The 13,756-nt window shown below is 34.2% G+C and overlaps 2 protein-coding genes across 2 annotated transcripts; one reads left to right on the top strand and one right to left on the bottom strand.

Annotated features, from left to right (window-relative positions):
• The first annotated feature begins 1,520 nt into the window (after positions 1-1,520).
• LOC111020393 (Cell cycle regulated microtubule associated protein) lies at positions 1,521-6,615 on the top strand. The gene is made up of 17 exons (XM_022297054.2): positions 1,521-1,875; positions 2,317-2,460; positions 2,619-2,708; positions 2,990-3,143; positions 3,485-3,590; positions 3,976-4,026; positions 4,346-4,443; positions 4,542-4,617; positions 4,713-4,775; positions 4,915-5,030; positions 5,133-5,211; positions 5,281-5,346; positions 5,446-5,505; positions 5,594-5,668; positions 5,801-5,845; positions 6,033-6,133; positions 6,219-6,615. The coding sequence occupies exons 1-17, from the start codon at positions 1,707-1,709 to the stop codon at positions 6,235-6,237; spliced, it is 1,512 nt and encodes a 503-aa protein (XP_022152746.1). The 5' UTR covers positions 1,521-1,706; the 3' UTR covers positions 6,238-6,615.
• OZS1 (C4-dicarboxylate transporter/malic acid transport protein) lies at positions 6,248-10,468 on the bottom strand. The gene is made up of 4 exons (XM_022297053.2): positions 9,829-10,468; positions 9,185-9,646; positions 8,632-8,975; positions 6,248-7,246 (listed from the first exon to the last, which is right to left on the bottom strand). Exons 1-4 carry the CDS (start codon positions 10,354-10,356, stop codon positions 6,904-6,906), a joined length of 1,677 nt encoding a protein of 558 aa, XP_022152745.1. The 5' UTR covers positions 10,357-10,468; the 3' UTR covers positions 6,248-6,903.
• Positions 10,469-13,756: the final 3,288 nt, after the last annotated feature.

Here is a 13,756-nt window from a genome sequence, read left to right as displayed (position 1 = left end):
ATCACCTCTCATGAAAAAATTTCTAGCATTGGATACTCATTTTATTTACTACTTGTCATACTAGCATCTTATTATAAATAATGTGAGGTTCATTAATATTTAAAAAATCAATCATAAAAGTAAAATCGCAGTGTGAATAGAGAATATGGTACTCACGTAATAGTAGAATTTTCTCGAACCCAATACATAGAAATGTCCACGCGTCGATGGAAAATTTATTACCGTCATTTTTTTAATATTTATTTGTTTAAAATTATGATTTCGAAATGAACGTGTCACATGCATAAAAGAGACTGACAAACGCTTGCATCACCGAAACTACCCTTTTGGCCAACGTTCTATTTTCCATATCCATTTGAATTTCCTGGCGGGCCCCACCCATATAGCGCTGCCCAACGGATAAAACCGTTGGTGGCATTTTCGTAAATACTCCCAATGTCAGGGGCAACCAGTAGGGGAGCCGAAATTCGCCGCCCCAGGCCAGAAGAAGCTCGGACTCCCACATTTCTGTTCCCTCACTTTCATCCCTAGCCATTTCCAAATGACCATTTTACCCTCCACACATTCAAATTTCCAACCACTTTCCACGCCATTTCCCACAATGTTTGAGGGTATAATCAGAATAGAGATTTAAGTACCATACATGTTTTTTTTAACATATTGAATATATTTATGTAAATTCAAAATTTTTGGATCTAACAAAAATAAATGGAAATAAAATAAAACTTTGAATCAGAGTTTTCTCTCTTTAAACTCCCCTTTTATTTTTTAAACGTTTGTAAATACATCATCCAACTTTTAATTTAATATACATGAGACCGATTCGGTATTTTTGAAAAATCTATGAATCTACCACGTAGAAGTGATTTTGAATTTCATGATTTGAAATTTAAAAAATGATTTAAAATTTTTATCTGATTTAAAACGATAATGATTTGAAAGGAATAAAATTAAATTTATTTGTTTGTTGTTTCGGAAAAGAAAAAGAATATAAAATATTAGTCTTTAATCTAAATTTATTAATTATAAATTAAAATATATTAGGGTTAAACAAGTAATTTATTTGAAATTCTATAAAGTCCTGAAAAATCACCATTTCGTCAACAACGAAAACTATTTTGAAATCGGTAATCTGGAATACCAGAAAATTCTTAGATAAAAGTCTGAAAACTCAAGATTTTATTAGACACAAAATTAAAATTTATGTCTAATAAATTGATTTAAACAAGATCGTAATAGACATAAGCAAGAGATTTATTAGAGAGTATAAAATATTTAAAAAGTTTAGGTAATTTCTTTAGGTACATAACATATTCCGCATCTAGGAGTTCTACCCTTTGATTATATTTTTGAAAAGAAAAAAAGAGCAAATTTTTTTTCTTCTAATAATACCTTTGATTATATTTTTGAAAAGAAAAAAAGTGGAATATTTTTTTTCTAATTATTATTGTTATTATTTTTTGGTTTGGTAATAAATATAAATTGATTCGAGTGTCATACATTTTCGCTACAGTGAAGTAGGCGAAAAAAAAACGACGCTCCCCGTCTCCTTCCTTCTGCTACAAATCAAATCCCTGCTTCGATTTCTGTTCTTAGGGCTTCCATCGGGGAGTTCTCCAATACCACTGCTGCTCCCTTGCCTTGGAGAAACCGCGCGATCGCCATTGTTATTCTCTGCGGAGGTGTATTCAACTCTGGAAGAAGACATGGACGAGGAAATGGAGGTTGAGACAGTTGTGTTTGAGGCTTATGAAGTGGACGTTCAGTACGAGTTCGATGCGGCTATGTACTTTGATTTCACTCGGGAGGAGACTTGTGATGAGGCCCGTGAAGCAGAGCTTTGGTTCCAGTCCGCCGGAAGCTACCCTCCTTCTCGTGAGTGATCTCTAGTTTTACTTCTTTGGTGTTCGTTCGCTGCTTTTAATCTCACTCCTCATTTGCGTCATTGTTGATGTTTGTGGCTTTTTGTTGGTTTTTGGGGCGTTGATGATCGTTTTTAAGGAGGTTACTGTGGATTTTACTGACAAATCTGCTATTCGGATTTTTTTTTTGGTGAAATTTCCGGTTTTATTTGCTTATACTAATTCCAGAGATGTTCGCATTTTGATGTTTTCGCTGTGTTCGTACTTCTTTAATTTTCATGGAATGAAGAGGACTGTATCAAGGGAACTGGAAATTATGATTTTCTTGAAATATATGGCATTAGGAGTGTATCAAGGGAACAGGAATTCATGATTTTCTTGAAATATATGGCATTTGATCGGGGGCTCATTTCGTTTCTTTGAAATTTCATCCTTTTTTTATTCTCTTTGTCAGCGTTTGTAGCAAAGCTATTTTTGAGGGAGGACTGTCATTTCGCTTTTGAAAATGCATCTAAAAAATCTGAAGACCATGGTAGCACAATTGAATCGCTGAATGGTGCCAGTCAGGAAGCTGGTTCAGTACGCGAGAATGACAGAGGTATGTTTGTGGCTCAATACTTTATTTTAGTTGGAGTTGTCAAGCAAATCATGCTCCGGTTACAGTTATTCCAGGACCTTATGTTTACTATCTGTCTCTGCTTTGACAACTATTCTGGTTGGCGAGTGATAATAACAAATTACACGATTATCTTGTAGATTGCCAAGGAGCAAACAGAGGAATCTTCACCAATTTACGGGATGGAGACGTACAAAAAATTCACAATCAACAGCTTCAATTTACATCAGGTGTTTAGTCTGTTTGTGAAGAAGTAACTGGTGAATATAATAAGATACACTTGAAAGTTGTAACCAAAATCTTAATTGCAGAATATCATTTTTCTTTGACATTGAACTTACTAGGGCATTTGATAGACTGCATTTTGCTTGTGTCCAAACCTACCACTTCTCAAATATTAATGATAGATAATGAATTGTACAGTCTTGGGGCGGCAATACATGGGTATAAGAATTGACAACTTGTTTTTCCCTTTTAATATGTTTTCTCTCTTTATTTGTTTTTTTCCCAGGATCTACATCATATAATCATCCGTCCTTGAACAAACCCATGGTGAAAGCCCCATCTTGTGCCAAGCCTTCTAAACCAAGGGGCACTACGTTGATGAAACCAACAGCAAGCCACTTAGCGAGACAAAATTTCCCTAATCAACTTTCTGATTTCAAGTAAGTGCTAGAGATGCTGCTTCATTTGATTTGCTTGTTATATAAAGGTCAAACCTGCTTTTTATACATTGTTTTTTGCTGTTATATGTTTATCTTTGCAAAATTTCACCAACCTTTATATTGCACAAACTATCGCGAAAGCTACTTTAACATGTTTGTTGATTCTTCTAATGTGCACAATGGTCATGAGGCCGTCTTTATTTGATCTGAGTGGTCTATTTTTCATAAATGGCCTATTTTCTTGCTGAGGCTGAGTAATGATTCTGTTCAATGAATTCTTCAAATAGTAAATGGATTGCCCTGTTTTCATTTTTTTAGTAATTTTAGGTTTGGCTTTTTAGGTTGCAGAAAGCACTTGTTAAAAACAATGAGACAAGTGCCTATAGTTCTGGGATTGAAAGTCAAGCTATTAAGAAGCAGAAGCTGGATGGAGGTCACTCACGTAAGGTACATTGTTGTAAAAGTACAATATATCATTGTCTCTTTGATAGAATATTTTGTCAGTTTGTCACGATAAATTTTGCTATGATATTGTCTATACTCTGTTCACTATAAATTCTAAAAAGTCTTTTGATGGTGTACTCTCTGAAAAATCTATCATTATTATTTTTTTGATATCCAAGTCAATTGGAGAGTGTTCTATAACTCCTTTGGTTAATTGGGAGGTTCCTTGTAACTCTCTTTCCTCCTTTTTTTTTTCTCCCTCAACGTTTTTAGTTGATAATGTCTAATCACTATTTTAAAAAGGCACTTTTGATTTTAGGCTTTGGATGTCGTTTGATGTCAATTGAGATAATCACATTCTCACTCAAATAAGCACATCATGTTACAGGTGAATGAAATAAAACAGCAGGCTAGTTTAGTCCACAAGCTTCCCAAAAAGGTATGCCAATTAAGTTTTTTTTCTTTTTACTTTTTTTTTTTTGATCAGCTCTAACCCCTTGCGTAATGTCCATTTAAGGAAAAAATGAAGTTCTTCATGACAGCTTAAAAATAACTAAGAAATGTTAAAATACTTGTTCACAGAGATGTATTTGTGCATCTCCAAAATTTGGTATCAAAGACTGTAAATTCTGTAGGTTCACCATGCTATTATATGGGTTCTTGAGGCTTTTGTAGAAATACTTTCTGAGATTTACCTTATTCATAGAAGCTGGTTGTGTATTTTGTGCAAGTCTACAATTATCTTCTTGAGTTGGCAGGATGGAGTTGCTGATAAAACTACTACAAATTCCAAGCTGAAGATTACAATTCCTAGGCAGCCTGACCTTGAAACAGCACATAGGGCGCATAGAATAAGGTTTGGAACTTTAAATCCTACTTTATTTACTTTGGTTAGGAAAATCCAGGTCTTAGACTATTCATAGGGGTTAAGTTACTCAATTGCTTTGATGTCAGACTGAAAAGTAGGATGGAAGAGGATAATGAGATAACAACTACTCGAAGGTTTAGAGCCCGTCCATTAAACAGAAAAGTCGGTACTTGTATTTGATAATAATTGGTGATTCATGAAACTTATGTTTCCATTTTGCTAATTGGTGATTCATATATGTCTTTTTCATTTTGCAGATTTTAGAGGCTCCATCACTGCCGCTCCCGACGAAAAGCACTCCCAAATTGCCAGAGTTTCAAGTGAGTATTTTCCCAGTATTTATGTGAGGATGCTTTTGTGTAAAGAAGAATAAAAAAGCAGTAATAATATGTAGATTAAGATGTGACAACCTTATATACCAATTCATCAGGATTGTCTTTTGTGTTTGTTGCTTCTTAGGAATTTCATTTGAGGACGTTGTTGAGGGCAATGCAAAATACTTCTGCTGTTTCGTCTTCAGCATTTCATCATGATTATTCTGACATTACAGTCACAAAAAACTTGGAGTCTAGAAGGTAATAAAATGAAGAAAAAAATAATCTTGCACTGCTCCTAATAAAATAGAAATAGTGAAGGCCTTTTGTTGTAATACTTATTAGTTGTATTTATCTGTCTAGATCAAATGCCATCGATGATGGAAAGCATGATGAGTATCATGTAATGCCAAATTTCAAGACATGTCCTCTTAATAGGAAGGTAAACAATTACTTAATAAGTGCTCGGCATAATGTTGAGAAATTAGACTTATTTCTGGCTTTCATGCAGATATTTTCAAGTAAAGGGGAAATGGGTGTTTATAGAAATAGCAAGCAAGAAACCACAATACCAATGGTAAACCCTTTTTTTTTCTTTCCGTATTTCCTTAATGCACATTCTTACCTTTCCTATTGATATTAGTCTCTAAGACGACATCATGTTTACTGCGTTCAGGAATTTAAATTCCATAGTGAGAAGCGAATTCTACAACCACCAACAGAACTTTTCAACAAGGTAGATCTTGGTTAAATTCATTATTATTCTTTTATGGTTCTGTATCATTGGTACCATGATTAATGCGATTGTTTAATACTTTCATTAGCTTTCCCTGACGTCTCAACTCCACTCAGATGGATCTTTGTCGAAAGTTCCTTCGCGCCCATCCATACCTCTAAAGGTATTAATTCATTTTCATGAATTCAGAATTAGCAGTATTCACAACTTGCAATTACTGATTTCCATCCTTCTTTTGAAAGAGCAAAGTTTCTAACCATTTAAAATATTTTATTCTTGATCTTTTTGGGATAAGAGCTCGAAGGAAAATAATTTGGTGTTGTTTCAACCAGAACACAAGGTAAATACTGCATCTTTTTCCTTACAATTTCATTTTAGTGTACACCACCCTACAATTTTTATTTAATACCCACCCTCATTAAGGTTTTTTATTTTATTTTTTTTTCCGGGATCATAAGATTCTGTATCTTCAGTGGTAGAATCAAGGTTTTAAACTTTTGTCTTATATGAATATTATTCTATTGTAGATTACCCCATTGGTGAAAGAAACACCTTTGCTTGCTGGAAAACAGATTCGTTTGGGGAATAATGGATGCATCTCTGATTCCTGCAGCCAGTTGACGGTGAGGTATGGCATATGGATTAGTTGATAATCTTGTAAATCATCTTTCTTACCACTTCAATGATCTAAGATAAATCTTTTAACCATACAGGAATTTGGGAATTCGCTAAGTATGTAGAATTCTGAAGGAATGGTTTCTTTCTGCTGGGGCATTTGATTTCGTTTTCGGCCTCCGCATAGAGAAACCATTACATGATGTTGATAACAGTACAGGACAGATTCTCGAGCTATTTTTTCTTCATAGAAACCAATTGATGAAGCCCATACAGTACAGGAAAGGTCGTCAAAAAGATGTTTTCTAGATTTATCTTATCTAACCAACTCTCTATGTTCTCCCCCCAAAACTTGTATCCAAATCCAAATAAGCATGCCAAGTCCGCCGGATATGTACAGCCCTCATTGCCCCGTCAACTTCCTTGTATCCCCGACGTAAATGTATCGTTTGCTACTCAAAAGAATATACACACACAACTTCATCTTTACAGTTACATTCTCATGTCGAAAAACTTGCCAGACTCTTTTGAATCATTAAACTTTTTATATTAGTTCAATGAGCAAGTAAAGTTTCCAAACGGAAAATGCAAATGAGGTGAGAGAAGAAGCTCATGGTCTGAGGCTTCTTTGGGGAAGATTTTCAACATTTCATGTTCTAAATTCATGTCTCTTCTATATTATGAACACCGGTTCGAAACAAGTCCTGGTGTCGAAATAAATTGTAGATGACTGTTTATACATGGCCCCAAAATACAGGCAGGCAGAGACATTTGAAAGGAGAGTCAAAATGCTTCATTTTGCGGATCAAAATGGTCCTTGTGCTTGGTAAGAGCTTGCTTTGTCCAGCGTTTGAGGTCATATGCCTTTTTGAAGGGTCTCCTGTCCTTATTAATAAGTCTCCTCTTTGTGATTGCAATGGCCAGGTCATTTGGGAACAGTGTCTTCCAAAGAAAGGCATGGAGGAGAGTGGATACAAAGAGAAGGGACACCATGGCAGAGGACATGAAAGAAAGGGTGAGTGCCAGAACTTTACTTACAACTGTGGGGACAAGCTCTGCATATTTGATGGTGGCCACTGAAGCTGTTGTCATTGGGAATGTGTAAGACCACCAAGCCACTGAAAACCTGCCAAATTCCACCACCAAGGTTTCAGGTACAACAATAATTTTTTATATTTGCAAGTGTCTGGGTCAGTTTACGCGCACCTCAGCTAGTCTTATAGAACAATCGTTTGATCCTACAATATTTGATGTTGGGAAACACATACGAATTAATTTATAAGTTAGGGGGTCATCGTAGGATTTCAACTCATTTCTTCTCATTTTACCCGAGTCTTTTTGGACCAGTGAACCAACAATAATTATTCATAATGTCTTGTCTTTGTGTTGGTGATCCTAGGCAGTTTTCTTGGGTTTCAGAAAGGGGGGGAATAGTTAAAAGATAATGATACAAAAAGGCAGTTTTCCTTTTTTGAAGTTGTTTTACATCAAATGTTCAAATCATTCTCAAATCCATTTTTGAAAAAGTACACTTTTTAAGTTTGGTGGATCATTAAAGGTTAATCTCATGAAATTAAATCCTCTAGTTCTCATTTGTCTATTATCTTGAATACTTTTTTTCCAATCGTGCTTTAAAAATAAGTGCACCAACTAATTATTTATTTGGCAATCTACTTTTAGTTAAAGGATTTATAATTATAAGTTACTTAAAAAAAGGAAACTTAAAAATCCATCCATAATCTATAAAGATCGTTACGCTTACCATCACTTTTTTATACTTTCATTTTGATCAATCACCTTCCCAAGAAATGTTGCAATTTGAACCCTTAAATATTAGAAAATGCACTACTACCTATGAACTATGAGTGTCGTTACAATAAAATCTTTGAAAATAATTGAAAGTCGGCCAAAATCTTTATAATTAGAGAGTTAGATGGTAACGATTCTTATAGTTCAGGAGAGTTTGTGCATTTTGCAAATTTAAGGGTTTAATTGTAATGATGTTGTTAATTTAAAGCAATGATGAAATTGAAAGTTTGAGGTATGATTATAACCACTCCTATATTTCAAAAATTGATTTATCAAGTGTTCAACCTGAAGTTCAAAACTCCGAAATTAAGGGTGTTCAAAAAATCTAATGGTTGGGTTGGGTTAGATAAAGTCTTGGATTGGGTTTGGTCTCGGATTCAACCTCTAAAAAATTAGGTCAACCCAACCCAACCCGAATTTATGCATATGTATGTATATATGTTTATCTTCAATGTCAACCGTTCATTTAGTTTTAATCTTAGCCCTTCATTTAAGGTTTTCATATTATTTTATTGTATCTTAATCTCATCCGGTTGGGTTGACCATCCAATTCAAACTCTACGGTTCCTATATATGGCCAACCCGAAAATTTGAGTTGGTCTCAAGTCCCTCCTAACCTAACCCAATCCGCGAACACCCCTATCCAATTTCGACAATCAAACAAAAGAAGTTTTCGAAGGGAAAGAAAATGAAATGACTCACCTGAATCCAGTGAAGAAGTTGATCCGCACGACGAGGGAAATGTAGAGAAACAGAGCAATGAAGAAGCAAGTCCTGGACAAGCCATCAAAATCTCCATAAATGGTCTGCCAAGCAATGCTGGCTGCAGATGGCGCGGCGATGAACATTGAGTAAACTGGGTGCAGCTCCTTCGGCAGAGCCTCACTCGTGGGCAGCCTCTGATACAGAGTCACAAACACCACCAGATAGTGAGCGAACCCCACTGACCACAAGAACTTTGCTGCCTCCAACCACCTACATTTTGCCGCTAGAATCGCTCCGACGAAGTTTCCAACCACCGACAGGTGCGACGACGGGTTCACCACCTTGTTAAGAATATGAATGAAAGATTAAATATATTGTAGAGTTAAAGAATGTGAACAAGGGGTGAGTATTGAGTCAGTGATATTAGACGACAAAATAGCAAAGACCAAAGACTTTAAAATAGACGTTTTAAGAATACAATATTAACCGAGTAACGTGTATGAACTCATGTTTTTTAGTTTAGTATGGTAGTATAGTCTTACACATGTACCTTACACAATCGTCGTTTTCCCCCGGACAACCATTGCCCGTATATCTTGAGCTCGAGCAAGAAGTAAGGACCCATGAAGGCGCACCAAATGGCAGGGTGGAGCGGCTCTGACACGAGGGATGGGGGAGCACTGATGGCAAGGAACATGCAGACGACCCAAGGGGCAAAGAAGAAGTTGACACGAACAGGGTGAAAGTACTCTCTCTTGACGGCTTCGAAGTAGAAGATGCACTTGAGAATGTAAGTGAGGGAAACAGCGAGGAGGGCGGTGGCGGCAAGGAGCCAAATAGCAAGATTGAGGAATGGCGTGACGTGGAGGAAGGCGGTGGCGGGGCTGGTCGATAGTGCCCGCCATAACACGGCTTGGCTGCTGAGGCCAAGGCATATACCGAAGCATCCGATGGGGAAACGAAGAAGAAATGGCCATTTCTCATCTTTAGGGAGAAGAATATCCTCGTAATCCTGTTAAACAAAGTCACAAAGTGAAAGTTAAAGCATATAGACCAACTAAACAAAACTGTAAAAGTTTCGAGACTAACTTATAATTTAACCAGTTGTTTACTTGACCAAACAAGCATATAGTTTAACTGAACTCGAGCAGTCCAGATTGAATTGATCGAGTTTTTCGGGTCAACGTCTCATACCTTGACTTGATCAAGTTCAGGTCCTCTAAGAGCAGCAAAGTATCTTCCAACAGGAACACTTTTATTAACAGATTCATCATTAATCCCTTCAGAGCTCCCATGAGTTCTCTGAGACTCCATTGGATCTCTTTGATCTAATTTTTTTGATGGCAACGATGAATTCTGCTTACTAAGAGTGGACTTTGTTCTAAAGATGCTGAAATTTGCCTTCCTTCCTTCAATATTGGTGGAATCAAATCCCCCAAAGCTTCTCCCACTCCTTGGAAGAGCCATTCTCTCAATACCCTTCCCTTTGGAGTCCCTATCCAAACCCGTCTCCAACGACACTTGTCGACCGAAACTCCGCTCTTGTCGTGGTGGTGGCGGCCGCAGCCTGTTGTGTTTGATCTTCAGCCGCCTCTCGGGGGCCTCGGCTGAAGCCGGGGCCGCCTTTGGCCCGACATGCTCTTCTTCTTCCTCCTCTTCTGGGATGTCAACGAAATGAGGGGTGGAATGAGAGATGGGAAGAGGGGTTTGTTTTTTGTCCATTTTGGTGTTGTTTTCTTTGGTTCAATTTGGCAATGGCCATGATTGTTCTTATAATTTTGAGTTGTTTGTTGGAGTTTTTTCATGAGGTTCTTCTTCTTCTTCTTGTTCACGAGAATTTTGTAAAAGCATTTGTTTTTTAGTGGAAGATTGCTTTATGTTAAACCCAAATTGAAACCTATAACTTTTGGTGAGGCTTTAGGAGGGATATCCCGTGGGGGAAGTGGTGAAAGGCATTTATTGTTTCCTAAGTAAGATTTGTGGTCATGATTTATAAGCGTGAGCGAAGTCGGTTCGAGTTGGTTTTTAGTTGAAATCGATGTTAAACTAATAGGTTTAAAAGTTTTAATCAATATGACTAGCTACTTGACATTGACCGATAGGATGACCACTTGATTGACAAATTGAAGCGAATTAGCTGAAATTGATAAATTTTGTCCAAATCAAACTAATTGAAAAGAAAGGGGAAAAGTTGAGCGTGCTTTTGTTTTCGTGACTTGAAAATGCAATTTCAATAATATTTGGAAAATATGGGTTTTAGGTCATGGGATCCGAGTTCGACAATTGTCAATTATACTTGAAAATGCAATTTCAATAATATTTGGAAAATATGGGTTTTAGGTCATGGGATCCGAGTTCGACAATTGTCAATATAATTGATAACGAATTTTTTTTAGTACCACAAATGTGGAATGTGGAGATTTACATCTCCGACTTTAAGAGGCGTACATATTGAACTATGCATGCTCACTAATAATAAAATTTTGTTATTTTATATTATACGTTGGCTAAGACTTATGAAATTCGTTAGCAAAAATTCATATTTTGGGACGATAAGATGAGTGATGGAATAGTTTCTCTGATAATTTTTTCACTGAGTTAAACCATCCTTCTTATTAACGTTACATTAAATAATAAATCTTTATTTATTGATTATATTAATAAAAGTATTGCTCATGTTTTTTCAAAAGAAGAAATAATAATTAAAGTATTGCTATATGAAAATACTTGCATCCAAAAATAATATTTTTCCAAGAAAATATGGCTGCCACAAATAATTGAAATTCACGGGTTAAAGATAGAAAAAAGAAACAAACTACTTTGTTTAAAACTACCTTAATAACTTTCATATTAATGTCATCGCGACAAAAGTTTTGAATGGATAGAAATGTCGGTACTTTAATTTTATAGAAATGTCAAATGAGATGTATCTATGCCGATAAATATTTTTGAAAAAATGAAAAAAAATTACAACAAATATTTATATCAACAAATAAATATTTATTAATACTAATATAATGTCCCTATTACTAATATTTTATTGATATTTTGCCAATTTATTTTGTAATACTACAAAAATTTCGATTCACTGCTCATGTCGATGTCAAACCTATAGATATATGAAAATGTCGACAGAAATATCAACATATCGATGAAAGAATAACTATTTTGAGAAGAAAAAAGTAATGTTTTTTTTTGTTCCTCGCTAGCGAAAAGACGAGTAATTCATATTACTTTTTGTTACATCAAGATTATGGATAAATGAGGTGAGGTAGAACAACATTAAAACAATTATTCATTAAGAAAATTTATTAGTATCAACTCTCAAACAAGAGAGGGAAATGTCTATCCTTCAAATAATTAATAACAACTACCTATAAGCTTGTCAAAATAATAATAATAAAAGAGAGAAAAGATTATTAAAAAAAAAAAAGCAGACATCACTTTTTAGATTTATAAAGGTCTACCTTAGAGTGGATTATGTCCTTTTTCTTCTTTGCTTTAACTTGTAGGTTAATTAAACTCGTCCGATATAATTCTAAAAATAATTACAAATACTTAACGTTTGAATCATTTATCAAAAGTTGTCTAGAATTTCAAGTGATTTAAAATCTTAACAGATTCAAATAAATTTAGTTATTTGTTATCACATGAAAAAGAATGGTTTGAAATCTTGAGAAATTTCAAATCATTTTTTCAATCACAAAACTTTTATGACCGAGATTTTGTGATATTCATAGGATTTTAAGATAATATTACTTATTTATCAGTGTCATATTTTAATTTTTAATTAATAAATTAAAATTAAAAGCCTATATTAGTTTATTTTCTGTACAAATAAAGAAATTTATTACAATCATTTAAAATCATTCTCGTTTCAAATAAGATAATAATTTTTCTTAATTATTTCTAGAACTTTCTTGATGCTAAACAGGGAGTTAAGGGTACATAAAATCATTTTCCCCAACAAATAAAACCCCTTCCTAAATTTGTTCGTTTTTATTCTAGAATAATTTTAGCAAACACAATATTAAAATTTTGATTGTTAATATTATAATAATTTTTTAGTTAAATTAGATTAGACTTTAATTTTATAATTTTTTTTCATTCTTATTATCATCAAACAAAGCAAGGAGAAGATTATGAAAAAGAGATACTCATTCATACACACAAATTATACATGGCTATAAAATATTGGTCACTCTTTATCAAGTCTCAATTGTTCATTATTGTTGTCCAAGTTTTCTTTATTGATGTAGACAATGCACTGCCCAAACAAATAAAAATCTCTTGTTTTTAACATTATTTTTAGGTCTAGATATTATTTTGAATTTATTAGTTTCCATTTTACCTTATAAAACATTGGATTATGATGTTTTTATATTTCGCTAAGTTTATGTATTCGTTCATCGTTAAAAATGTTTAGGTGTTTTTCTTTTCTTTCAATTTAGTTCTATTGTTTCAATTTAGTTCTCTTTATCAAGTCTCAGATTCACTTCTTGCCATAAAACATAATGTCTTACACCATTTACCATCAAAATTTCACGTTCTAAGTTGTTAGTTTTACAACCACAAAATTTAAATAAAGATAGAAATAAAGATTTTAGTAAACATAGTTCAAAATAAATAAATGAAAAAAAAAAATGTTAAAACAACAAAATAAGAAATAGGCAAAAGTTTAACCACTAAAATTAGCTTTTACATCTTTTATTCTTATCTCAAAAATTTTCATTAATCATTAAAAAAAAAAATTGATATGTTTTGAAACTCAATATCTAATCCTCTACCTGCATAGCAATAATATGCACAAATAGTCATCATAAGATTTGAATTCATTCCCTCTTAATTAATCCTAATCCCTTTGAATCAATAAATCACCCATGATGGTTTAACGATAGAACATTTAAACTTAAAGTTTTATTTTAATAGAAGCAAATAACTAACCCTACCTGAAAGCAACAAGGTTAGTTGAAGGTGGATTAGGCCTTGAATCATTTTCACTCATAGAATACAATACAATACAAGACAACAGAGAAGGAAGTTTAAACTTCCAAGGTTCATGCTTTTGATAATGAAATTCTTTCTAAAAGGGATCTCATTTCCCCAGCAACCATGCAGAAGA

This window comes from Momordica charantia, assembly GCF_013281855.1.
Source record: "Momordica charantia cultivar OHB3-1 chromosome 10 unlocalized genomic scaffold, Mcharantia_2.0 BLBB01000010.1, whole genome shotgun sequence".
In the NCBI taxonomy this organism is placed as follows: Eukaryota; Viridiplantae; Streptophyta; class Magnoliopsida; order Cucurbitales; family Cucurbitaceae; genus Momordica; species Momordica charantia.
This window is presented reverse-complemented; position numbering and strand designations above follow the sequence as displayed.

Bases quoted from the DNA above. Each gene is read 5' to 3' on its own strand.
- LOC111020393 (XM_022297054.2), top strand. From the start codon at position 1,707: ATGGACGAGGAAATGGAGGTTGAGACAGTTGTGTTTGAGGCTTATGAA. The intron at 2,461-2,618 runs GTATGTTTGTGG...ATTATCTTGTAG, and splicing joins AGTACGCGAGAATGACAGAG to ATTGCCAAGGAGCAAACAGA. The intron at 4,776-4,914 runs GTGAGTATTTTC...GTTGCTTCTTAG, and splicing joins CCAAATTGCCAGAGTTTCAA to GAATTTCATTTGAGGACGTT.
- OZS1 (XM_022297053.2), bottom strand. From the start codon at position 10,356: ATGGACAAAAAACAAACCCCTCTTCCCATCTCTCATTCCACCCCTCAT. The intron at 9,647-9,828 runs GTATGAGACGTT...TTTGTTTAACAG, and splicing joins CTGAACTTGATCAAGTCAAG to GATTACGAGGATATTCTTCT. The intron at 7,247-8,631 runs GTGAGTCATTTC...GGAATTTGGCAG, and splicing joins AACTTCTTCACTGGATTCAG to GTTTTCAGTGGCTTGGTGGT.